Source organism: Rana temporaria, chromosome 1, assembly GCF_905171775.1.
Source record: "Rana temporaria chromosome 1, aRanTem1.1, whole genome shotgun sequence".
NCBI classification, from domain to species: Eukaryota; Metazoa; Chordata; class Amphibia; order Anura; family Ranidae; genus Rana; species Rana temporaria.
The window spans coordinates 347,545,843-347,571,446 of NC_053489.1; the positions used below are offsets into that span (position 1 = coordinate 347,545,843).

At 40.4% G+C, this 25,604-nt stretch overlaps 1 protein-coding gene across 8 annotated transcripts in view; it reads left to right on the plus strand.

The window, feature by feature from the left end:
- The window catches only part of HOOK3 (hook microtubule tethering protein 3), a 121,824-nt gene that overhangs the window by 57,974 nt on the left and 38,246 nt on the right, over window positions 1–25,604 (plus strand). For all 8 annotated transcript variants that reach the window (XR_005750854.1, XM_040362279.1, XM_040362319.1 and 5 more), the window contains 7 exons: window positions 5,136–5,276; window positions 8,260–8,461; window positions 8,545–8,655; window positions 13,241–13,328; window positions 13,693–13,762; window positions 23,165–23,305; window positions 23,434–23,521. Coding sequence is in view for 7 of the 8 variants with exons in the window: in XM_040362279.1 (XP_040218213.1) it covers window positions 5,136–5,276; window positions 8,260–8,461; window positions 8,545–8,655; window positions 13,241–13,328; window positions 13,693–13,762; window positions 23,165–23,305; window positions 23,434–23,521 (841 nt within the window). In the remaining variant the exon portion in view is untranslated. The remainder of the gene's footprint in view (window positions 1–5,135; window positions 5,277–8,259; window positions 8,462–8,544; window positions 8,656–13,240; window positions 13,329–13,692; window positions 13,763–23,164; window positions 23,306–23,433; window positions 23,522–25,604) is intronic.

Consider the following 25,604-nt stretch of genomic DNA (forward strand, 5'->3'; position numbering starts at 1 on the left):
CCTCCCCCCTCCCTCCCTTTCCCCCCCCCCCCTCCCTTTTTTCCCTCCCTTTTTTCCCTCCCTTCCCCTCTCCCTGCTGTAACTTGTGCTATGGTGCAAAGATTTACCCTTTGAACTGTCATTGCTTTGTAAGTTGTTAATAAAAATCTTTACTTTAAAAAAAAAAAGAGAAAATAGTTTCCCAGTTTTGACAATTTAAAGGCTTGTCCACACTATGTCTAGGGACTTGGGATGAGCAAAATGCCCCCCCCCCCCTGGTTCGCAGGAGAACATGCGAACAGGCAAAACATTTGTTTGAACGCACATACGCTGTTAAAGTCTATGGGACACGAATGTGAAAAATCAAAAGTGATAATTTTAAAGCTTAATATGCAAGTTATTGTGCTAAAAAGTGTTTGGGGACCCGGGTCCTGCCCCAATGCAAAAAAAAAGTTTTAAAAACTGCAGTTTTTTTTCGGGAGCAGTGATTTTAATAATGCTTAATGTGAAACAATAAAAGTGATATATTCTTTTTTTCGAACCTTTTCCCGTGTTTAGAACAGTCCCTGCACAAAATGAGGGGGAAAAAAAGTAATTTAAATCTACTCTCGGCTATAATGAATTGTCGGGTCCCGGCAATACAGATAAGTCATTGGAAAAAACTGCATGGGTTAACCCCCCCCCCCAGTCCATTACTAGCCCCTTTGGGCCTGGCATGAATATTAAGGGGAACCCCAAACAATTTACAAAAAAAATGGCGTAGGGGGTTCTCCCTCAAAGTCCATACCAGACCCTTCAGGTCTGGTATGGGTTTTAACGGAAATCACGCACAGAAATAAAAAAATGGTGTCCCCCCCCCCACATAAATTCTTACCAGACCCTTATCCGAGCACGCAACCTGGCAAGCCGCAAGAAAAGAGGGGGGACACGAGAGCGCCCCCCTCCTGAACCATACCAGGTCACATGCCCTCAACATGGGGAGGATGCTTTGGGGTCTGGACCCCAAAGTACCATGTCCCCATGTTGATGGGGACAAGGGCCTCATCCCCCACAACCCTTTCCCGGTGGTTGTGGGGGTCTGTGGGCCCCACCCCCTATGTGAATTGGTAACTGAGTGCATTGAACCCCTACCATTTCATAAAAAATTGTAAAAAAAACAGGAGACGGCTTGGGACAAGTCCTTTATTAAAAAAAATACAGAAACAAAGTGCAGCGCCAAAAAATAAAAGAAAAAACGAAATCCCAATATGATAGGAATTCTTAGTGAAGTGAAAATATCAAAACAATATATCCATCAAAAATAAGGTGTAAATGGTACTCCTCAGACAAGCTCAAAAATAGATTGCCACCCAGCTTGAATGCTCTGCCACCGTTGGCGCCTTAGGAGAACTTGAGAACATTTGATAGATGCACGGCACGGGGAGCCCGAGCACGCCGTCTCCCCCCCCCCCCCTTTCCTTTCCCTATCTCCTCCTTACTCTCTTTTCCTCTGCTTTTTCTTCTACCTGATCTATCCCTCCTCTATCTTTTCTGGCTTTTCTGTCATCTTCCACAGACCGACTTAGTCTGGCCAAGATTATCTCTTTTGCATTCTGCAAGTTCATTGGCCCGCTACAGACCGTGTGTGTTGTATGGACTTGTTGCTATCTCCCTACTGTTCGCATTTCTGCCATAACTAGTTTCTCTCTTCACTTCCACCTGGCCTTGGGCGCAGCAGGTTTCCAGAGGGGCGCCCGGGTCGGGGGAAGTCCTTGATAGTTGCAGAGTACCACGAGGCACTGATGCTTGTACAACTACTATTACTGCGTAGCAAAGTTTGTTCATACAGGATTTCATGATGTGGAATGTTTATGCTTATTATTCTGAGGATCGGCCCGCCCAATGTTGGGTAGTCGGTTCATGTATTATTTTATTTCTGTCAAAAATTGTTCTTCTTAATAAAATCTTATTGTACCTAAAAATGAGGTGCAAGGCCCATTGGTCTTATATAAAAGTACAATAGGTATGGTGTTGTTGGGACAAATCAAAAGAAAAAACTGTCTAAGTGATGATATAGAGACCTCAGATTAAAATATGGAGAACGTAGAATGGTTCCCTCAACATCAACGCAGATGATTCACCATCAAGGATATAATCACCAATCCGATTAAAGAAATAAGATGGGTACTCTTACCAAATCTGGTGGACCCAACTCTCCGTAAGGCGGTGGATCGTGCAGGCATGTACAGCCAAAGGCTGGTCTAGAGATCTGTTGCCAAACTTCTCGCTCTGCAGCAGGGTGAAGATCCTTTGTGGTGAATGTTTGTATCATCAAACATCGAGGTAACCGATCCAGGTCCACTTGCCGTGATGAAATGGGACAATATTGAGCCTCTACTGAACATAGTATGTTCAGAGCATAGGAGGGAAAAAAAGGAAAAAGGAGAACACCTCCTCATAGTGTAAAAAAAAAAAGCTGATAACATTTTATTTCATAAAAATCCAATACACAGGAATTTAACCCCAATGAAAGGACATCCACATGATATGGAACATGAAAAAAGTTTGCTCAGTAATAGAGTGGCTGGGGCCAATGTATGTGCCCGACCGGTTTCGTCTGCTAAGACTTCCACTGGGGCACAAGGAAGTCTTGGCAGACGAAACCGGTCGGGCACATACATTGGCCCCAGCCACTCTATTACTGCTAAACACAGGAAAAACGCACAACTTTACAGGCATACTATAGACACCCCCCCAGGTACGAAATTTTAAGGAACATTTGGCTTTTATTGTTTCACTTAAAGCATTATTAACCACTTCAATACAGGGCTTTAATACACACCTCCATACCAGGCCTATTCTGGCACTTCTCTCCTACATGTACAAATCCTCATTCTTTTGCTAGAAAATTACTAAGAGCCCCCAAACATTATATATGTTTTTTTAGCAGACGTCCTAGGGAATAAAATGGCGGTCATTGCAACTTTTTATCTTGCACGGTATTTGCGCAATCATTTTTCAAACGCCTTTTTTTTATAAAAAGAAAATGGTTTCATGAATTAAATAACAAAACAGTAAAGTTAGCCCAATTTTTTTGTAAAATATGAAAGATGATGTTACGCCGAGTAAATAGATACCTAACATGTCATGCTTTAAAATTGCGCACACTCATGGAATTGCGCCAAACTTCGTTACTTAAAAATCTCCATAGGCGACGCTTTAAAATTTTTACAGTTTAGAGTTGGAGGAGGTCTAGTGCTAGAATTGTTGCACATGCTCTAACGCACGTGGCGACACCTCACGTGTGGTTTGAACGACGTTTACATACATGGGCGGGACTTGCGTGTGCGTTCGCTTCTGAGCGTGAGCTACCGGGGACAGGGGCTTTTTTAATTTTTTTTTCTATTTATTTGTTTTACTTATTTATTTGTTACACTTTTTTTTCGATCGCTTTTATTCTTATTACAGGGAATGTAAACATCCCTTGTAATAGGAATAGTGTGTGACAGGTCCTCTTTAAGGAGAGATGCGGGGTCAATAAGACCCCACATCTCTCCTCCAGGCTGGAAAGAATGAGATTGTTATTTTTTTTTTTTTTACAGATCTCATTCTTACTGGCCGCAATTGTGGTTTGTTTACTTACAGGTACCCGGGCGTGACGTCATCACATCGCGCCCGGGCCTCCGATGGTCCTAGAGATGACTGGTGACCATCTGGTCACCAGTCATCTCTAAGCCTCCCATCCAGCGGACGGCGATCATCTCTCCGAGATCCCGATAACACCAGAGAAGCACCGGATGGTGGCGGGAGGTGGGGCGATGTCCCCTCCCGCCGCCTATAGGAATGATCAAGCAGCAGAACCGCTGCTATGATCGTTCTTATGGTGCGCGGGATCGCCGCCGGAACAAATGATATCTGAATGATGTCTCTAGGTGCAGGCATCATTCAGATATCACCGCCCAAAGTACTGGACGTCATATGACGTCCACCCGGGATAAGAGATCCCCTTTTTGGACGTCATATGACGGCGTGCGGTTTTGAAGTGGTTAAAATCACTTCTACTAAAAAAACTATTTTAAAACTTTTCTAGCATTGATACATGTCCCCTGGGGCAGGACCCAGGTCCCCAAACACTTTTTTATGACAATAACTTGCATATTAACCTTTAAATTAGCACTTCTGCTTTCTCCTTTAGACTTTTTTAAAGGGTATTCCGCGGCTTTCGAATTTGCCGCGAACACCCCAAATTGTTTGCTATTCAGCGAACACCCGCTGTTCGAGTGGAACTTACGTTCCACTCGAACATCGTGCTCATCCCTAGTAGGGACCTGTGTTTTTTTTTTCTACAGTGGATACATTTAGGTCACTGCTAGGACCCATAGAAAACCATTGCTTTCTTCGTTCCCCCCTTCATGCCATTACGCTATTGTAATGTGTGGTGCAGTGTGGAAAAATTCAGCATGTCTGTAATTTTTTGCAGCGTACTACATGACCCCCTATATATCAACGCACTGGCAATGCAGCTGTGCAATAACATGAAATGATGCATCACTATGGGACACAAAGTTTAAAAATAAACAAGCAATGTGCTGCGCTGAAATGCACATTGTACCACTCTCTGCTGGAGTTGACACTCGCATTTTCCTGCACCGTAAAGTACTGCGTTTTACCTTGCAGCCTAATGTGCACCTAGCCTAGTTTTCGTTTTTTGGTTTAAACACACTAGTGTTACTGCAGATAAATCTTGTTATTTTATTCTGCTACTTGTCTGGTTTCTCACAAAATTTAAATCGGGTTGCATGTACAAAGCATGGAGCAGATATATAAAGCAAATATAAATATGCTTACTAACCGTAAAAACTAATATTAAAAATTTACTTTAAAATATGTAAAATAATAAGGCGGGAAGTGGCAGTAGAGGAGTGGGTTAATTAAAACCAGTTAAGGATTAAATGGGAAATCTTTATGCCAAATATATAGATATTTATCTGAAGTAACATGAGCTACAATAGTGTGTTTGTACATTTTAATATGTTCATCTGTAGAGGACGTCCATGATGTTTATATACTGTAGTAGGTACACAAGTGGGTAATATACAAAATGGGTATTAAGATGTCAAAAGCTGTTGGTCTTTAATATTCTACAAATTGTTTATGAAGAATGCTTTGTTTTATAGGCTTGAAGCATCCAAAGATGATTACAGGATACGCTGTGAAGAGTTGGAGAAGGAGATTGCAGAACTAAGACAACAAAATGAAGACTTGACCACACTTGCAGATGAGGCACAGTCATTGAAAGATGAAATGGATGTGCTTCGGTACATAACATTTTATTATCATGTATTACTGTATATCATATCAATTTAAAATGTTAACATAAGGGATAACTGTATTATAATGTATGCATGTGTGATAGAGAGCTATAAAATTACATAAGTTTCAAAAGTTTACATACCCTGGTGATTTTGGCTTGATAGCCTGCACACATGTTGACACAAACGGGTTTGAATGGTAATTAAAGGTAACCATCCTCACTTGTAATTAGTGTGTGTGTGTGTGTGTGTGTGTGTGAAAGGTCAATGAGTTTCTGGACTCCTGACAGACCCTTACATCTTCCATCCAGTGCTGCACTGACGTTTCTGGATTCTGAGTCATGTGGGAAAGCAAAAGAATTGACAAAGGATCTGCAGGAAAATGTAGTTGAACTGTATAAAACAGGAAAGGGATATAAAAAGATATCCAAGGAACTGAGAATGCCAATCAGCAGTGTTCAAACTCTCTAATCAAGAAGTGGAAAATGAGGGGGTTCTGTTGAAACCAAACCACGTTCAGATAGACCAACTAAAATTTCAGCCACAACTGCCAGGAAAATTGTTTGGGATGCAAAGAAAAACCCACAAATAACTTTGTGAAATACAGGACTCTCTGAAAACTTGTGGTGTGGCTGTTTCAAGATGCACAAAAAGGAAGCACTTGAAGAAAGATGGGCTACGTGGTCGAGTCGCCAGAAGAAAGCTATTACTACTCAAATGCCACAAAGTTTCCTTCTTGCAATACACCAAACAGCCCAGAGACAAGCCTCAGACCTTCTGGCACAAAGTCATTTGGAGTGACGAGACCAAAATTGAGCTTTTTGGCCACAACCATAAACACTACATTTGGAGAGGCGTCAACAAGGCCTATGATGAAAGGTACACCATTCCTACTAAAATTTCAGCCACAACTGCCAGGAAAATTTTTCACAATGCCACAATGTATACCGCTTACAATACGCCAAACAGCACAGAGACAAGTCTCAAACCTTCTGGCACAAAGTCATTTGGAGTGATGAGACCAAAATTGAGCCACCACCATAAATACTACATTTGAAGAGGAACATTTGCATTTATCAGCCAGAAAGCTGCGCATGGGAGAAACATGGACATTCTGACATGACAATGTTCCAAAACAAAAGGCCAAGTCGATCTGTCATTGGCTACAGCAGAATACAGTGAAGGTTCTGGAGTGACCAACTCAGTCTCCTGGCCTCAATATCATTGGGCCACTCTGGGGAGATCCCAAATGTGCAGCTCACACACAGATAGATGGATAGAAATAGGTATATATATCTATGTGTGTGTGTGTGTGTGTATGTATGTATGTATGTATGTATAGATAGATAGCGATAGATAGATATCAGTGTGTGACACGCACACACTTTTTTATTCATGTGTGTATCTCATATATTAAACCACCTCTATTCATTTTTAAATGCAGCATTCTCTGGTCCTAAAACATCTATAAACGAGCATTTTATTTTTTATTTTTTTTAAACCCTTACATGAGTAGCTGTTATCCCAGCAGTGGTGGTGTGCTTGCCCCTGATAAGGGACTCTTGATGTTTTTGGCTTATAGTTACGAGTTTTATCTGCTTTAAGCTTACGAGTCAGTCAGTTGTAAAGATACGTATAGGAGGCACTCTAATTGGTGAGCGCCGTCACATGGATGGTGCCAACCAATCGGAACCCCACATAGCCCTTTCTGTCAGCAGGGGAGAAGAGAAAGCCACAGGGATTTCAAATCCCTGGATTGGTAAAGCGGCGATACGATGTGTCACAATGGGAGATCGCGGGACTCAAGGTCAGCAGGATCGGGGTGGGATGGGGAGAGGGTGCAGTGTAAGTTCACCTTACAGATTTTCTGTAAAGGAGAACTTGCACTTTAATGCCTCCTTCCCCAGCAGCACATACTTGCCTTTCTTTCGCTCCCTTGTCATTCGGTTCAGCCACCAGGAGCAAAAAAATACTAGATGCCAAAGGTTTGGATGAGCATGTGACTCTGGTGCTTGGTGATTACCCCAGCATTGTCATTTATGGTGTAAGAGGGGTGGACAGGGAGACTGTCCCATCAAGTAGAGTAATTGGAGAAACAGGGGAGCGAAGGAAAGTGGAATATGTGCTGCTGTGGGGGCGATCATAAAGCAAACCTGCTGATTTTTCCTGCATGGAAAAAGCACAAGGTTAGCTCCAGCCAAGTTTGACATTTTAAGCTTGTTTGGAACCTGGCAGGTTTTCTCATCAACTTTTTTTAGCTGCACCCAATTATTGAGGTATGGCAGTGGCAAATCATGGTGTTATGCTACCCAGAATAAACTTCCCTAATGTAGGATAAATTAATAATTGGAAAATTCAGCTACAAAAATATCTTGCCTTGCTTTCTTGGAGAAATAGTTGCTCACAGCTGATATGAATCTGTGAAAGGAAAGTGACACTTCCAGCAAAATAGCACTTAAAGTAAACTTGTCATGAGAAAAACATGAATTGTTGACCCAGAACAAGCATGCAGATACAGAAAAAAAAAAAAAAAAAGTTTAGAACATATGTCAGAACGCATTTAAATACTTTTGCCAGAGGACTCAAAGTATTGAAGTCGGAGGGTCAGCACAGCAGGCAAGCAACTCACATTTTCCAAAGTACAGGTCTGCAATAGCATCCTCCATATTTTTGTCATGGCAAGATTCTTTTAAGAAGTTTAATTATATATTGAGACTCTTGTACTGTATTTTTAGTGTCCACTTAGAACTTGCAGACTAGTTTGCAGTGTCTTTTGCTTCACCTTTCATTAATAATATGCAGCAAATCAAAGAATGGTAGCTTTCATCTGAGGCTTATCAAACCTCAAATATTTTTATTTTTTGACAAGTTCCTGTTAACACTGTACTCCCAACAGCTGTTGTATGAGGTTACTGATCTTTTCAACGGGGGAGAAAAAATGTTGGTCTTAAAATCATGCATGCACATTTTGCTTTATGTATTCTTTCAGGCATTCTTCTGATAAAGTTACCAAGTTGGAGAGTCAGGTTGAGTCCTACAAGAAAAAGCTGGAAGATCTGGGAGATTTAAGAAGGCAAGTAAAGCTGTTGGAGGAAAAAAACACCATGTATATGCAGAACACAGTCGGCCTAGAAGAGGAGCTCAGGAAAGCCAATGCTGCTCGGAGTCAGCTGGAAACCTATAAGAGACAGGTATACACTGTACGATCATCTTTTATTGGGTCTAGCTGCACCAATACTGTTCTTAATTGCAATGTATACATCTTTGTAAACAGGTTGTTGAGTTACAGACCAGACTATCAGAGGAATCTAAAAAAGCAGACAAGCTGGAATTCGAATACAAGAGGCTGAAAGAAAAAATTGACAGTTTGCAAAAAGAAAAGGACGTAAGTTATAGTAACCTTATTGCTTTTTTAATGTAAAGAAATCCTGTAATGCCCCCCACTGCGTATTTATATGAATTGCATAGTTTTACACCTTTTGTTTTTTTAGAAGATTTTGCTTTCTTTAATTTTTATTTAATGTAGAGATTTGTAGATAAGGCACTAGTGGCATGGTATGTTGGCTACTACAATGAATTTGCTAACATTTTGAATCCCTGGTGTCCAGCATGTCTGCTTTTCATGTGTGGTAGAATTGCTTAAGCGATCTGAGTGGAAGCAGCTACCTGTCAAAACTGGGTATCTGCTCCCTGAGGGGAGTAGCAGGAAAAGAGGAACTTCCCTTTCTAGGTGCCATTCATCTTTAAAGGGTAACTCCACTTTCGTGGGGGAAAAAAATGGCATATAGAAAAAATTATAAAGTATACAATTGCGACACAAGTCCTATTGTAATTGAATGTTATTAAAAATGTACTTTTCTTTTCAATCTACATCTGTCATTCTCTAAAAATGCATTGCAATATGGCTACCTGGAGGTGTTCTGTACACAGAGAGGAAATCACAGCTAAAGGGATGCATACCCTGCAGCTTTCCTCATTTGTGCCCTGCAGGTTAACAGCCGATTGATAATTATGAAACCACTCATTAGACTCAATAAGAACAGGGGCACAGAGAAACAAATATGGATTTCTTCAGAATAACAAAAGGTTGGAATCTGCAACAAAGTTTGTTAAAATCTTTATAATGTACATACAGTTGTGCATATAAGTTTACATACCTTGGCAGATAGTATTAATAATAATAATAATAATAGTGTTTGGCTGAAACCATTTATTAACTGTGCTTACACTTTTTAAATCATAATTGCTACAGAAACTACCCAAATGACCCTGATCAAAAGTTTACATACCCCAGTTATTAATACTTTGTATTGGCTCCTTTAACATTAATGACAGCTTGAAGTCATTTGTGGGTAAAGCTCTTTATCTTCTCAGATGGTAAAGCTGCCCATTTACTCATGGCAAAAAGCCTCCAGTTCCTGTAAATTCTTGGGCTGTCTTGCATGAACTGCACGTTTTGAGATCTCCCCAGAGTGGTTCATAGATATTGAGATCAGGAGACTGAGATGGCCACTCCAGAACATTCACTTTATTCTGCTGTAGCCAATGACAGGTTGACTTGGCCTTGTGTTTTGGATCATTGTCATGTTGGAATGTCCAAGTACGTCCCATGTGCAGCTTCCTGGCTGATAAATGCAAATGTTCCTCCGGTATTTTTTGATAACATACTGCATTCATCTTGCCATCAATTGCCTTTTGTAGCTCACACATCCCAAAAACATCAGCGATCCACCTCCGTGTTTCATAGTAGGAATGGTGTACCTTTCATTATAGGCCTTGTTGACGCCTCTCCAAATGTAGTGTTTATGGTTGTGGCCAAAAAGCAAAATTTTCTCATCACTCCAAATGACTTTGTGCCAGAAGGTCTGTTTGGCGTATTGTAAGAAGGAAACTTTGTGGCATTTGCATAGTAATGGCTTTCTTCTGGTGACTTGACCATGTAGCCCATCTTTCTTCAAGTGCCTCCTTATTGTGCATCTTGAAACGGCCACAGCACATGTTTTCAGGGAGTCTTGTATTTCACCTGAAATTTGTGGGTTTTTCTTTACATCCCGAACATTTTTCCTGGCAGTTGTGGCTGAAATTTTAGTTGGTCTACCTGTCTGTGGTTTGGTTTCAACAGAACCCCTCATTTTCTACTACTTGATTAGAGTTTGAACACTGCTGATTGGCATTCTCAGTTCCTTGGATATATTTTTATATGCCTTTCCTGTTTTATACAGTTCAACTACATTTTCCTGCAGATCCTTAGACAATTCTTTTGCTTTCCCACATGACTCAGAATCCAGAAATGTTAGTGCAGCGCTGGATGAAAGATGCCAGGGTCTGTCAGGAGTCCAGAAACTCATTGACCTTTTATATACACACACCAATTACAAGCAAACAGATCATAAGTGAGGGTGGTTACTTTTTAATTACCATTCAAACCTTTGTATCAACTTGTGTGCATGTTATCAGACCAAAATCGCCAGGGTATGTCATTGATGTGAAAGGGGGTAAATGCACAGTATTAGGAATTGGGGTATGTAAACTTTTGATCGGGGTCATTGGGTAGTTTCTGTTGTGATTATGATTTAAAAACTGTAAACACAGTTGATTGATAATAAATGGCTTCAGCCAAGCACTAACCATGAGTGAAAAATGTTTTTTGTGTCATTCATGTTCTCTGAAAAATGGCCAAGAAATCATAAATTCGGCCAGGGTGTGTGTGTGTGATTTTTATATATATATATATATAATATTATAATCTCTATCTATCAGGGCTCTACAAATCCCGGTCGCCATGGCGACTAGAAATGGCGTCCTGGCGACTTGGCTTGGAACATGGGCAACATTTTTTTTTCTTGTGTGAGCTGGCGCCATCTGGTGGTGGCCGTTGATATTACAAGTTAAGCATTACAAGTTAACCGCTTCCATACAGGGCTTTTATACACACATCCATACCAGGCCTATTCTGGCACTTCTCTCCTACATGTACAAATCATAATTTTTTTGCTAGAAAATTACGCAGAACCCCCAAACATTATATATGTTTTTTTAGCAGACACCCTAGGGAATAAAACAACGGTCATTGAAACGTTTTATCTTTCACGGTATTTGCGCAATAATTTTTCAAACGCCTTTTTTTGGGAAAAAAATTGTTTCATGAATTAAAAAAATAACAAAACAGTAAAGTTAGCCCAATTTTTTTGTAAAATATGAAAGATGATGTTACACCGAGTAAATAGATACCTAACATGTCACGCTTTAAAATTGCGCACACTCATGGAATGGCGCCAAACTTCGGTACTTAAAAATAGATTTACAGAGGAGATCTAGTGCTAGAATTGTTGCTGGCACTCTAACGCACGCGGCGATACCTCACATGTGGTTTAAATGGCGTTTACATATGTCGGCGGGACTTGCGTGTGCGTTGGCTTCTGCGCGCGAGCTACTGGGGACAGTTTTTTTTTTACATATTTATTTTTTTACACTTTTTTTTTTTTATTTTATTTTTTTTATTATCACTTTTATTCCTATTACAAGGAATGTAAACATCCCTTGTAATAGGAATGTGTGTGACAGGTCCTCTTTATGGAGAGATGCGGGGACCCCACATCTCTCCTCCAGTCTGGAAAGCATGAAATCGGTGAAAAAAAATTCACCGATCTCATGCTTACTGTTGCTTAGCAGCCGCAATTGCGGCTTTGTTTACTTACGGGGACCCGGGCGTGACGTCATCACATCGCGCCCGGGTCCTACGACAGTCATAGAGATGACTGGTGACCATCTGGTCACCAGTCATCTCTATGCTTCCTGCCAGCGCCGGACAATTCGTTCTCCGGGCCCCCGATGGCACGGGAGAGCCCGGAGAAGCACCGGATGGCAGCGGGAGGGGGGGATGTCCCCTCCCGCCGCCTGTAAGAACGATCTAGCGGCGGAACCGCCGCTATGTTCGTTCTTACGTTGTGCAGAATCGCCGGCACAAGAGAAGGATATCTGAATGATGCCTCTAGCTGCAGGCATCATTCAGATATCCCCCCACAAAGCCCAGGACGTCATTTGACGTCCACCCGGATCGTTAGAGGTCCGTTGTGGACGTCATTTTACAATGGGCTGGTATGGATGTGGTTAAACAACAATTCTAATGCCATTTTTCACTATTTTCACTGCCATCTTCTTCCCTCTAATTTGAACCCCCAAACATTTATTTATATATATATATATATATATATATATATATATATATATATATATATATATATTTATTTATTTATTTATTTATTTATTTATTTATTTTTATCCTAACACCCTAGAGAATAAAATGGCGATTGTTGCAATACTTTCTGTCACGCTGTATTTGCGCAGCAGTCTTACAAGCGCACTTTTTTGGGAAAAAATTACACTTTTTTGAAATTAAAAAGTAAGACAACAGTAAAGTTACCCCCATTTTATTTTTTTTTTATATTATGAAAGATAATGTTACGCCGAGTAAATTCATACCCAACATGTCACGCTTCAAAATTGCATCCGCTCGTGGAATGCCGTCAAACTTTTACCCTTTAAAATCTTCATAGGCGACGTTTAAAAAAATATATTGGCTGCATGTTTTGAGTTACAGAGGAGGTCTCTGGCTATAATTATTGCTCTCGCTCTACCAATCGCGGGGATACCTCACATGTGTGGTTTGAAAAACGTTTACATATGCGGGCGCTGCTCACGTATGTGTTCGCTTCTGCGCGCAAGCTCGTCGGGACGGGGTGCGTTTTCTGGCTCCTAACTTTTTTAGCTGGCTCCTATATTCCAAGCAAATTTGTCGAACCATAATATATATACATTTTTTTTTCAACAAAAGTTGGCATTGTGCTTTAAGTATCATAGATTTTTCAAGCTTTCTGTGCTTTGAATCCTTTATTGCAAAATGAGGTTGCCTAAATTACACCAGTTCCCTTTTTTATAGATACATTTTTTTTTTTTTTTTACTACCACAGAGACTACGCTCAGAAAGAGATTCTCTGAAGGAAACTATTGAAGAGTTGCGATGTGTGCAAGCTCAGGAAGGTCAGCTTACCACGGCAGGTAAAACTCCAACAACCTGTGTCTGTTTTCTGTGTGGTGCTCTAACTCGGTGTTCCTCAACTCTAGTCCTAAAAGCGCCTCAACAGGTCATGTTTTCAGGATTTCCGTCAGATGGAACAGCTGTGGTAATTACTAAAGCAGTGAAACTGATCAAATCACCTGTGCAAAATAATGGAAAGCCTGAAAACATGACCTGTTGGGGCACCTTGAGGACTGGAGTTGAGAAACATTGCTCTAACTGCAGAAATAGGAAAACCCTTGCGTTAATCAGGTTTACTAAAAGCAAATAGACTTCACATTTTCAATGGAATTTTTATTTATTTTTTAAGTATTTTGATATTGATTTATGTACTTGCATCATCAGGCTTGATGGCTCTAGGTAACCAGGAACCAGCGGACAGTCTAGCTGCAGAAATTGTGACACCAGAAATAAAGTAAGTGTTGTAAGTCTTTTGCCTTCCCAAATGTCTTTAAAATGTAAAGTGAATGTAAACCCACTCCTATATTCAGTAAAGTTAACAGCCTCAAATGATACACTGGGATGAAACCAATCTCCCTACATAGTTTTTACATGTACAGTATGTCACAAAAGTAAGTACACCCCTTATATTTTTTAAATATTTTATTATATCTTTTCATGTGACAACACTGAAGAAATGACACTTTGCTACAATGTAAAGTAGTGAGTGTACAGCTTGTATAACAGTGTACATTTGCTGTCCCGTCCAAAATACCTTTGACACACAGCCATTAATGTCTAAACCGCTGGAAACAAAAGGGAGTACACCCCTAAGACCCCTTTCACACTGGGGCGGTTTGCAGGTGCTATTGCGCTAAAAATAGTGCCTGCAAACCGACCTGAAACAGCGGCTGCTGTTTCTTCAGTGTGAAAGCCCCAAGGGCATTCACACTGGAGCGATGCGCAACTACACTGCAGAGAGCATGAGCATCATGGGAAATGTAGCTCCAAAACATCTGGGGTGCCAAGGTGGCCTAGGCTATACGATTGCCAAGACCCTGAAACTGAGCTGAAGCACGGTGCCCAAGACCATACAGCGGTTTAACTGGACAAGTTCCACTCTGAATAGGCCTCGCCATGGTCGACCAAAGACGTTGAGTGCACATGCTTGGCGTCTTTCCAGATGTTGTCTTTAGGAAATAGACGTATGAGTGCTGCCAGCATTGCTGCAGAGGTTAAAGGGGTGGGGGGTCAGCCTGTCAGTGCTCGGACCATACCCCACACGCTGCATCAAATTGGTCTGCATGGCTGTTGTCCCAAAAGGGATGTTGCACAAGAAAGCCCGCAAACGGTGTCCCTTTATTGGTTTTAGTAAAGTCTCCTTTTGAGTTCTTTGGTGTACATATTTAGGATGTGATACAAATAGTGGCAGCTATGGTTAATATTGTATCTGACAGGCACATGTCGGCTAACTGAATTATCCAGTAGTCCTACAAACCGAAACCGTTATGAGCAGTATCATAAATTTAGATGTACGAATAGCGAAACTCTCCACCATGAAGATAAAGAAAGCAACTTGCAATGTCAGGGAAGGAAATGAAAATTTGTATAACTGAGATAAGGAGCGGTATAGCCAAAATGGCATCAGCATAAAAATAAAATGATCAGTTAACAATAATGGTGCAAATCATATAACTCCACAAGTTCCTCTTAATGTGATGAAATACACTATGAATAAAGTGATGGGTGGTGCAAAAAAGTTCCCAAATAACTGTGATGGGTAACACTAATAAACTGGTGATAAACAGTCCATCAACAAGGCTTGAGCAATATCAGCAAAAAATATATAAATAAAATTTCAAAAGTCCAAAAAGCAAAAGTGCTAGTGTGGGTCCGCAATATGAAGTGGAAGGGGAATGGGTATCCAGTGATCCTTTTAGGGTGAATAAGGATGTCCCCTTACCTTACTGCTGTAAGGTAACAGCATATAGATCCAACCACATTAGATGGTTATCCCGATGGGCTCTGATCCAAAAACGGCAGGTCCTCCTTGGATTTCTCGTCCCAGATTGGTCAGTTTCTCGCCCCAAAGAAATAAAGCATCGATAGTGTGATACCGTTTTGAAATTTTAATTCTCATAGATAATAGACAAGGGTACTCACATAATCTAAAATACAATTAAGCATGTAAAAAGAGGGGCAATCTGTCGCCAACGTCACCTCCGATACCTCTCAGTGGACTCATGCGCATTCGTCACTATCATGTGACTTCCTCAGGAGTAGTGAGAGGCATAGGGGAGATCCCTTATATAGGGTGACTTGTTTGGTAGGCTGTCAGTAAAGTCAGCTGTTTGTCATGCAGGAAATGCAGCTGCAGCCATTTTCCCGTAGCCTGCTGGTATTTAATAAAAAATAGAAGTAATAATATCCCACCCAGCATGTAAAATATTTGACTTAATAGCATTCAGAGGATGGGTGACAGGCATGGCATCTCTTTTATGTGGTTAAATTTTAAAAACTTAGGACAGGGGACGAAAACCACGGAGAAAACAAACACAGAAGTCCCATTGTGTCACCATAGCATTGTGTGTTGACAGTATACAGCGTTCCGCCGGAAGTCCGGCAGCCGCCATTTTGTTGTAGCTCAAAAGACGCCCCCAGCGTCTCACAGAGCGCTGGGCGTGCATCTTTCAAATTGAGCCATTCTGTCTGTTGTCCGGTCGGGAGCCGGCACGGGGCCCCCCGGCCTCGGCCAACATCACGGGTCAGGCTTCCGACACGTATCGGCGGCGTCCGTCAAAACGAGCGCCGCCGGAAGTGGAGCCGCGGCCACCTTGCAGCCACCGGAAGTGGAGCTGCGGCCATCTTTCCGAAGCCAGTGATTGTTAAAATAATACACAGCATCCTCAAAAGGGAACATTTGAGAAAGGCATTTAAAAAGCGAGGGGAAGAAGATTTATACATAATAGCTCATAATGCACCAAGAGGGTTGAGGCTCGATTGATACCTCATATATTAAAAATATTGAGAGCCAAAATAGAATTATTTGTTAAAAAATATATATGTTAAAAAATATAAAAGGTTTAAATGAATATATGTCGACATAATTTTTTTTATAAATGGGTATGCCACATAAGGTTAAAAAACGTAGATGACGTGTGCGAACAGATCCACATATAAATATTAAAACAATCTACGTCATCAATATTGGATAGCAAGGAAATGAGGGGGGAAAGGAGAACAGAGGGGGTAAGTGAAGCGAAAAATAAATAAATCGAAATATGAAGTCTTATCGGTCACTTAGAAAACAATTAAGATCAAAATCTATGTTAAGACCTCGAGGAGCAAACGTGTCCAAAGTAAATATCCAGCGAGATTCTAACTGGCTCAATGTTCTAACTTTATGGCCGCCTCGCCAGTGTCTCACATAGGGCTCTATGCCCCAAAATTTAAGATGTGTCGGATCTTTATTGTGGTGGGTGAGAAAATGTCTTGATACACTATGTTTATCAAAACCTTTAAGGATGTTTTGAACATGTTCTTTTATACGCACTCGTAATGCTCTTTTGGTCCGGCCTATGTATTGTAGTCCGCAACTACATTCGAGTGCGTATACAACTCCCTCTGTGTTACAGCAAATAAATTCTTTTATTTCGTATACATCTCCTGTACTGGTTGCAGTAAAGTCTTTCTTCTTCTGGTTCGGTTTATGTGTTCTCAAGCATGCGTAGCATCTCTTGCATGGAAAAAAACCTTTACCAGTGAAAAAGGAGAGGAAGTTATTTTTATTTTTAGGCGGATCAGGCACATTTTTAACAATTTTATCCCTAATAGTAGGTGCCCTTTTGTATACAAACTTTGGAATCGGTGGAAGGACACTCCCCAGTTCTTTGTCAGCCAGTAGTATATTCCAATGGCGTCTAATGACTTTTTCAATGCGTTTATGTTGTATACTGTAATCGAAGATGATGGGCATCAGGTCTTTATGCATTTTTTGTTTAGGCTTATCACTCATAAGAGTCTGTCTATCCATTGTTGCCACTTCTGCAATCTTCTGGTTAATAAAGGAATTATCGTATCCTTTTTGTTTAAACCTTTCTCCCATGTCTTTTGCTTGGGTGAGGAAAATATCTTTGTCTGTACAATTTCATCTTAGGCGCATTAGTTGCCCTTTTGGAATGTTAAAAAGCCAATTTCTATGATGACAACTTTCAAGCGGGAAGTAGCTATTACGATCCACATTTTTAAAGTGGGTTTTAGACCGGAGTTCATTATTTTCTTGTTCCACCTCTAGGTCTAAGAATGTGATCTTTTTGTTGCTGATTTCCCAAGAGAGTTTAATATTTCTGTCATTGGTATTTAAATCTTGTAGAAAATCTGCTAACGTTTCTTTCTCGCCCCTCCACAGTATGAAGATATCATCAATATATCTTTTATATATGTACAGATCATCAGGAGGTTCGGAAAAGATTTTCCCTTCTTCCCATTGGGCCATGAAAAGCCCAGCTACACTAGGGGCAAATTTTGCCCCCATTGCTACGCCGGTTTTCTGGAAAAAATAATTGCCGCCATACCAGAAATAGCTATTTTTAAGGCAAAAATCCAAACTTTTTACCAGATATTTTCGTTGGATGCAGGGCAACTGGGAGTATTTCCTGAGGCCCCATTTGACTGCTTCGCATGCTTGATGATGTAGTATGATCGTGTATAACGACGATACGTCTGCCGTTGCTAGCCAAAAGGGTCCATCGTCTCTTGGTATATCATCCAGGCATTGTAACATCTGTTTTGGGTCTCTGAGATACGCTCTTGTACTCTGAACTACTGGCTGTAAGTAGAAGTCAATGTATTGCCCCATTCTTGCAGTTAAGGAATCAATTCCATTTACTATAGGTCTGGGCGGTGGATTCGTGCTATCCTTATGTATTTTGGGGAGTGAGTATACAATAGGTGTACGACATGATGTAGGAATCAAATATTGTGCTTCTTTCTTATCCAGGATTCCTCTTTTTAGTCCTAAATGTACAATCTGTTCCAAAGCTTTTCTGCATTTAAACATGGGATTACTCAGAAGGCGGTTGTAGGTGTTGGTATCTCCTAGCATTTGTTCCATGCTCATTTTATACTGTTCCTTGGAAAGTACCACAATGCCACCGCCTTTATCGGCTGGTCGGACTACTAGATCCTTTCTTTTCATCAATTTGCGTATTCCACTCCTAATATGTTTAGGTTCCTCTTGTTTTTTCACTTTCAGGTCCATTAGTTCTCCTGTGACCAATCTTTTGAAGACTTCTACACATTTATTATGTTTCACAGGCGGATTAAAAATAGATTTATTCTTCAAATTGCTATGTCTAATTTCTTCATCTGGATTGGCAGTCCTAGTTTTGTAAGGGTTACTGATCATATACTTTTGAATATTTAATTTCCTTACATATTTTTGAATTCCTATGTATGTCTGGAATTTGTCCAGATTTTTCACTGGTGCGTATTTGAGACCCTTATCTAGGACGCGTCCTAGATAAGGGTCTCAAATACGCACCAGTGAAAAATCTGGACAAATTCCAGACATACATAGGAATTCAAAAATATGTAAGGAAATTAAATATTCAAAAGTATATGATCAGTAACCCTTACAAAACTAGGACTGCCAATCCAGATGAAGAAATTAGACATAGCAATTTGAAGAATAAATCTATTTTTAATCCGCCTGTGAAACATAATAAATGTGTAGAAGTCTTCAAAAGATTGGTCACAGGAGAACTAATGGACCTGAAAGTGAAAAAACAAGAGGAACCTAAACATATTAGGAGTGGAATACGCAAATTGATGAAAAGAAAGGATCTAGTAGTCCGACCAGCCGATAAAGGCGGTGGCATTGTGGTACTTTCCAAGGAACAGTATAAAATGAGCATGGAACAAATGCTAGGAGATACCAACACCTACAACCGCCTTCTGAGTAATCCCATGTTTAAATGCAGAAAAGCTTTGGAACAGATTGTACATTTAGGACTAAAAAGAGGAATCCTGGATAAGAAAGAAGCACAATATTTGATTCCTACATCATGTCGTACACCTATTGTATACTCACTCCCCAAAATACATAAGGATAGCACGAATCCACCGCCCAGACCTATAGTAAATGGAATTGATTCCTTAACTGCAAGAATGGGGCAATACATTGACTTCTACTTACAGCCAGTAGTTCAGAGTACAAGAGCGTATCTCAGAGACCCAAAACAGATGTTACAATGCCTGGATGATATACCAAGAGACGATGGACCCTTTTGGCTAGCAACGGCAGACGTATCGTCGTTATACACGATCATACTACATCATCAAGCATGCGAAGCAGTCAAATGGGGCCTCAGGAAATACTCCCAGTTGCCCTGCATCCAACGAAAATATCTGGTAAAAAGTTTGGATTTTTGCCTTAAAAATAGCTATTTCTGGTATGGCGGCAATTATTTTTTCCAGAAAACCGGCGTAGCAATGGGGGCAAAATTTGCCCCTAGTGTAGCTGGGCTTTTCATGGCCCAATGGGAAGAAGGGAAAATCTTTTCCGAACCTCCTGATGATCTGTACATATATAAAAGATATATTGATGATATCTTCATACTGTGGAGGGGCGAGAAAGAAACGTTAGCAGATTTTCTACAAGATTTAAATACCAATGACAGAAATATTAAACTCTCTTGGGAAATCGGCAACAAAAAGATCACATTCTTAGACCTAGAGGTGGAACAAGAAAATAATGAACTCCGGTCTAAAACCCACTTTAAAAATGTGGATCGTAATAGCTACTTCCCGCTTGAAAGTTGTCATCATAGAAATTGGCTTTTTAACATTCCAAAAGGGCAACTAATGCGCCTAAGACGAAATTGTACTGACAAAGATATTTTCCTCACCCAAGCAAAAGACATGGGAGAAAGGTTTAAACAAAAAGGATACGATAATTCCTTTATTAACCAGAAGATTGCAGAAGTGGCAACAATGGATAGACAGACTCTTATGAGTGATAAGCCTAAACAAAAAATGCATAAAGACCTGATGCCCATCATCTTCGATTACAGTATACAACATAAACGCATTGAAAAAGTCATTAGACGCCATTGGAATATACTACTGGCTGACAAAGAACTGGGGAGTGTCCTTCCACCGATTCCAAAGTTTGTATACAAAAGGGCACCTACTATTAGGGATAAAATTGTTAAAAATGTGCCTGATCCGCCTAAAAATAAAAATAACTTCCTCTCCTTTTTCACTGGTAAAGGTTTTTTTCCATGCAAGAGATGCTACGCATGCTTGAGAACACATAAACCGAACCAGAAGAAGAAAGACTTTACTGCAACCAGTACAGGAGATGTATACGAAATAAAAGAATTTATTTGCTGTAACACAGAGGGAGTTGTATACGCACTCGAATGTAGTTGCGGACTACAATACATAGGCCGGACCAAAAGAGCATTACGAGTGCGTATAAAAGAACATGTTCAAAACATCCTTAAAGGTTTTGATAAACATAGTGTATCAAGACATTTTCTCACCCACCACAATAAAGATCCGACACATCTTAAATTTTGGGGCATAGAGCCCTATGTGAGACACTGGCGAGGCGGCCATAAAGTTAGAACATTGAGCCAGTTAGAATCTCGCTGGATATTTACTTTGGACACGTTTGCTCCTCGAGGTCTTAACATAGATTTTGATCTTAATTGTTTTCTAAGTGACCGATAAGACTTCATATTTCGATTTATTTATTTTTCGCTTCACTTACCCCCTCTGTTCTCCTTTCCCCCCTCATTTCCTTGCTATCCAATATTGATGACGTAGATTGTTTTAATATTTATATGTGGATCTGTTCGCACACGTCATCTACGTTTTTTAACCTTATGTGGCATACCCATTTATAAAAAAAATTATGTCGACATATATTCATTTAAACCTTTTATATTTTTTAACATATATATTTTTTAACAAATAATTCTATTTTGGCTCTCAATATTTTTAATATATGAGGTATCAATCGAGCCTCAACCCTCTTGGTGCATTATGAGCTATTATGTATAAATCTTCTTCCCCTCGCTTTTTAAATGCCTTTCTCAAATGTTCCCTTTTGAGGATGCTGTGTATTATTATTTTAACAATCACTGGCTTCGGAAAGATGGCCGCGGCTCCACTTCCGGTGGCTGCAAGGTGGCCGCGGCTCCACTTCCGGCGGCGCTCGTTTTGACGGACGCCGCCGATACGTGTCGGAAGCCTGACCCGTGATGTTGGCCGAGGCCGGGGGGCCCCGTGCCGGCTCCCGACCGGACAACAGACAGAATGGCTCAATTTGAAAGATGCACGCCCAGCGCTCTGTGAGACGCTGGGGGCGTCTTTTGAGCTACAACAAAATGGCGGCTGCCGGACTTCCGGCGGAACGCTGTATACTGTCAACACACAATGCTATGGTGACACAATGGGACTTCTGTGTTTGTTTTCTCCGTGGTTTTCGTCCCCTGTCCTAAGTTTTTAAAATTTAACCACATAAAAGAGATGCCATGCCTGTCACCCATCCTCTGAATGCTATTAAGTCAAATATTTTACATGCTGGGTGGGATATTATTACTTCTATTTTTTATTAAATACCAGCAGGCTACGGGAAAATGGCTGCAGCTGCATTTCCTGCATGACAAACAGCTGACTTTACTGACAGCCTACCAAACAAGTCACCCTATATAAGGGATCTCCCCTATGCCTCTCACTACTCCTGAGGAAGTCACATGATAGTGACGAATGCGCATGAGTCCACTGAGAGGTATCGGAGGTGACGTTGGCGACAGATTGCCCCTCTTTTTACATGCTTAATTGTATTTTAGATTATGTGAGTACCCTTGTCTATTATCTATGAGAATTAAAATTTCAAAACGGTATCACACTATCGATGCTTTATTTCTTTGGGGCGAGAAACTGACCAATCTGGGACGAGACATCCAAGGAGGACCTGCCGTTTTTGGATCAGAGCCCATCGGGATAACCATCTAATGTGGTTGGATCTATATGCTGTTACCTTACAGCAGTAAGGTAAGGGGACATCCTTATTCACCCTAAAAGGATCACTGGATACCCATTCCCCTTCCACTTCATATTGCGGACCCACACTAGCACTTTTGCTTTTTGGACTTTTGAAATTTTATTTATATATTTTTTGCTGATATTGCTCAAGCCTTGTTGATGGACTGTTTATCACCAGTTTATTAGTGTTACCCATCACAGTTATTTGGGAACTTTTTTGCACCACCCATCACTTTATTCATAGTGTATTTCATCACATTAAGAGGAACTTGTGGAGTTATATGATTTGCACCATTATTGTTATTGTTCACTGATCATTTTATTTTTATGCTGATGCCATTTTGGCTATACCGCTCCTTATCTCAGTTATACAAATTTTCATTTCCTTCCCTCACCTGTCCATTCACCTATCCATTCACCACTTATTAGCGCAGCACTACCCTCCCCATTATCAATTACGTATGGTTTGATACACCTTGTGCCGCAGCTGTACCCCCACCCCTCCTCACTTCCATTTCCCCCCCCCCCCCCTTTGTTCTTCCCCTCCTTTTATAAGCGCGGTAATATCCACTTTTTCAACTTGCAATGTCAGAAATGTTCAAAAATCATGCGTTGCTGGGATTTGGCTCACCAAGATATAAAGCAGTGTTTACTTTTGGGATACCCAAGCCTTTGTGATCTGGGATTCAGATATGGTTTAAAAGAGGTTGCTAAGTGAATGAAGTCTTTTTTCATACATTAGATGCGTAGAATATATTTGCATTGCAGTAAAGTATGAGTACAAAAAAGATGTGTGACACATTTCGTTCAATTTCCTTAGGGAGAAGCTAATCCGCCTACAACATGAAAATAAGATGTTAAAAATTAATCAAGAAGGATCAGACAATGAAAACATTGCTTTGTTACAAAGCTTGCTTGATGATGCAAACATGCGGAAAAATGAGCTGGAGACTGAAAACAGGTACCAGAGGCCACATTGTGCTTTTAGTGTTCTGTCTGAACATATAGTATTACATTTTGATTTGTTTTTTCTTTTAAATAGCTGAATGTCTTTGGGTTGTCATGTATGAACTTTTTTTTTTTTCTTAGGCTGGTAAATCAGAGGCTTTTGGAAGTACAGTCACAGGTAGAAGAGCTTCAAAAATCGTTACAAGAACAAGGGGCAAAAGCAGAAGATGTAAGTCAAATTTCCACCAAGCTACGTTACAGATTTGTTGCATATATACATTACAAAATACCATATGCCTGAACATCCTTTATTTAAATATTTTTTTCGTTACTAGTTTTTAAAAGGAAATTGGCAAAACATAAGAAACCGACAAAAGTCTAAAACCATTAAAATGGCCATATTTATGAAGCCCGTGACTGTGACATTCATCAAACATTCAGTGAAGGTGAATCTTCCAGGTGTATGTATTTTTAAAATGCAGTGAATACAGTGAATGTTTGTTGACTGTCACATTAAATATACCCCAAGTTTGTCATTTACAGTAGGAGAGGAAAAAAATATATGAGAATGTTGTAACTCCCCACAGCCTCCTGTTACAAACAATAGTACTCACTAAATTATGAAATTAGACATTGGATCTCTATTCTAAAAGACCATTTTTGCTTTTCTTTTTTTTTTTTTTGGTCCATTGTAAAAGTATCTAATGAATCTGTAATGCCTGGATTTATCCTGGGAAAGTATGGATAATCCATCAAAGATCTCTTGGATACCTTAATGTGGTTAATCCATTACTGATCCCTGGTTACATTTAAATAGCCTAACTTGAACCTAAAAGCCCTATTCCTGGATTACAACATTAGGCCTCATGCACATTTATTGGTAAAAGGGCGTTTGTCCTGACAGGAGATAATTGGCGTCAAAACCTTACCGAAGCTGCTGCTTTTTTTTTTTTTTTTTTTTTTTAAGTAGCATTTGGGTGTTTTATTTCATTGGGCATTATTTTGGCTATTGAAATAAATAAACATGGCTAACGTTTTAGGTGCGTTTTGCAGCGACAAGCGCTTTTTCTGCCAACTCTTCTGCTTCAGAACACTGGCCTTTTTTTTTTTTTTTTTCTGCCTCTTAACTCTCCTGCCACTGAACGCTGCTAAAAAACAATCTGTGCATGGACACACAGGCTATCATAAGGGGGGGGGAGTTTAGAGGCAGAACAATTGCACCCGTACGCACATAGGAGCAGCTGTAAAAACATCTAGTGTGCATGAGGCCTTACAATGAAAAGAAAAAGCTTACCCCACACACTACTATAGAAATAGCTTTAACAGCAACACCCAGAGATAAGTATTATGATGCAAGTGGAATCTTTTAACAATGGAATTGGACCAACTATGCTCTAGGTCTAATTATAACAGTTTTTTGTCCTTCTCCATGACAATATCACAGTATGGTTATAGTCGCAAATCTGTTAGGAGGAAAGGAAAAGTGTGATGTCAGAAATGTCTTGCTGTACAACCTTCGTTGGATCTGTTGTGCAAATGTTCAAAAGTAACGCATACCATGTTCTCAGCGGCATAAAGGGAGATCAGGGTGGATACTGCTTGTGGTGATCGGCGGTGGTGGGGGGGGACAAGCATGACAGCAGCAGCTTGAATGGAACACAGGCACAGTCCAGTGTAAAATGCAGAGCCAAAAATACACTGATGAGCTGGGTAGGGGGTAGTACACTGTACAATGATCTTCCCAGTGAAGGTCTGTGCTGAGAGGGGAGGTGTCAGCAGGAGGCAGAGAGACGGCAGTACACTGACCTTCCCAGTGATTGGCTGTTCAGGGAGCGTGTCCTCAGAAGTCAGACCATTGGATTACAGGTAGGAAGTTTTCACAAGTAGAATGCAAAGAAGAAAACTGATTATGCTGGGATGAATGTGCTGCCATGCCCTGGTGTGGTCAGTTGAACCTCCGGAAGGTTCACTTCCTGACCAGGCCATTTTTTGCATTACGGCACTGTGTTGCTTTAACTGGCAATTGTGCGGTCATGCGACACTGTACCCAAAATAATATTAATGTCCTTTTTTCCCCACAAATGGAGCTTTCTTTTGGTGGTATTTGATCACCTCCTGCGGTTTTTATTTTTTGCACTATAAACCAGAAAAAAAAAATCATTAACTTTCTGCTATAAAACGCATCCAATAAAAAAATCGAATTTCTTCAACAATTTGGGCCAATATGCGTCCTGCTACATGTTTTTGGTAAAAAAAATAAAATACTAATGGGTGTGTATATATTGGTTTGCGAAAAAGTTGTAGCGGCTACA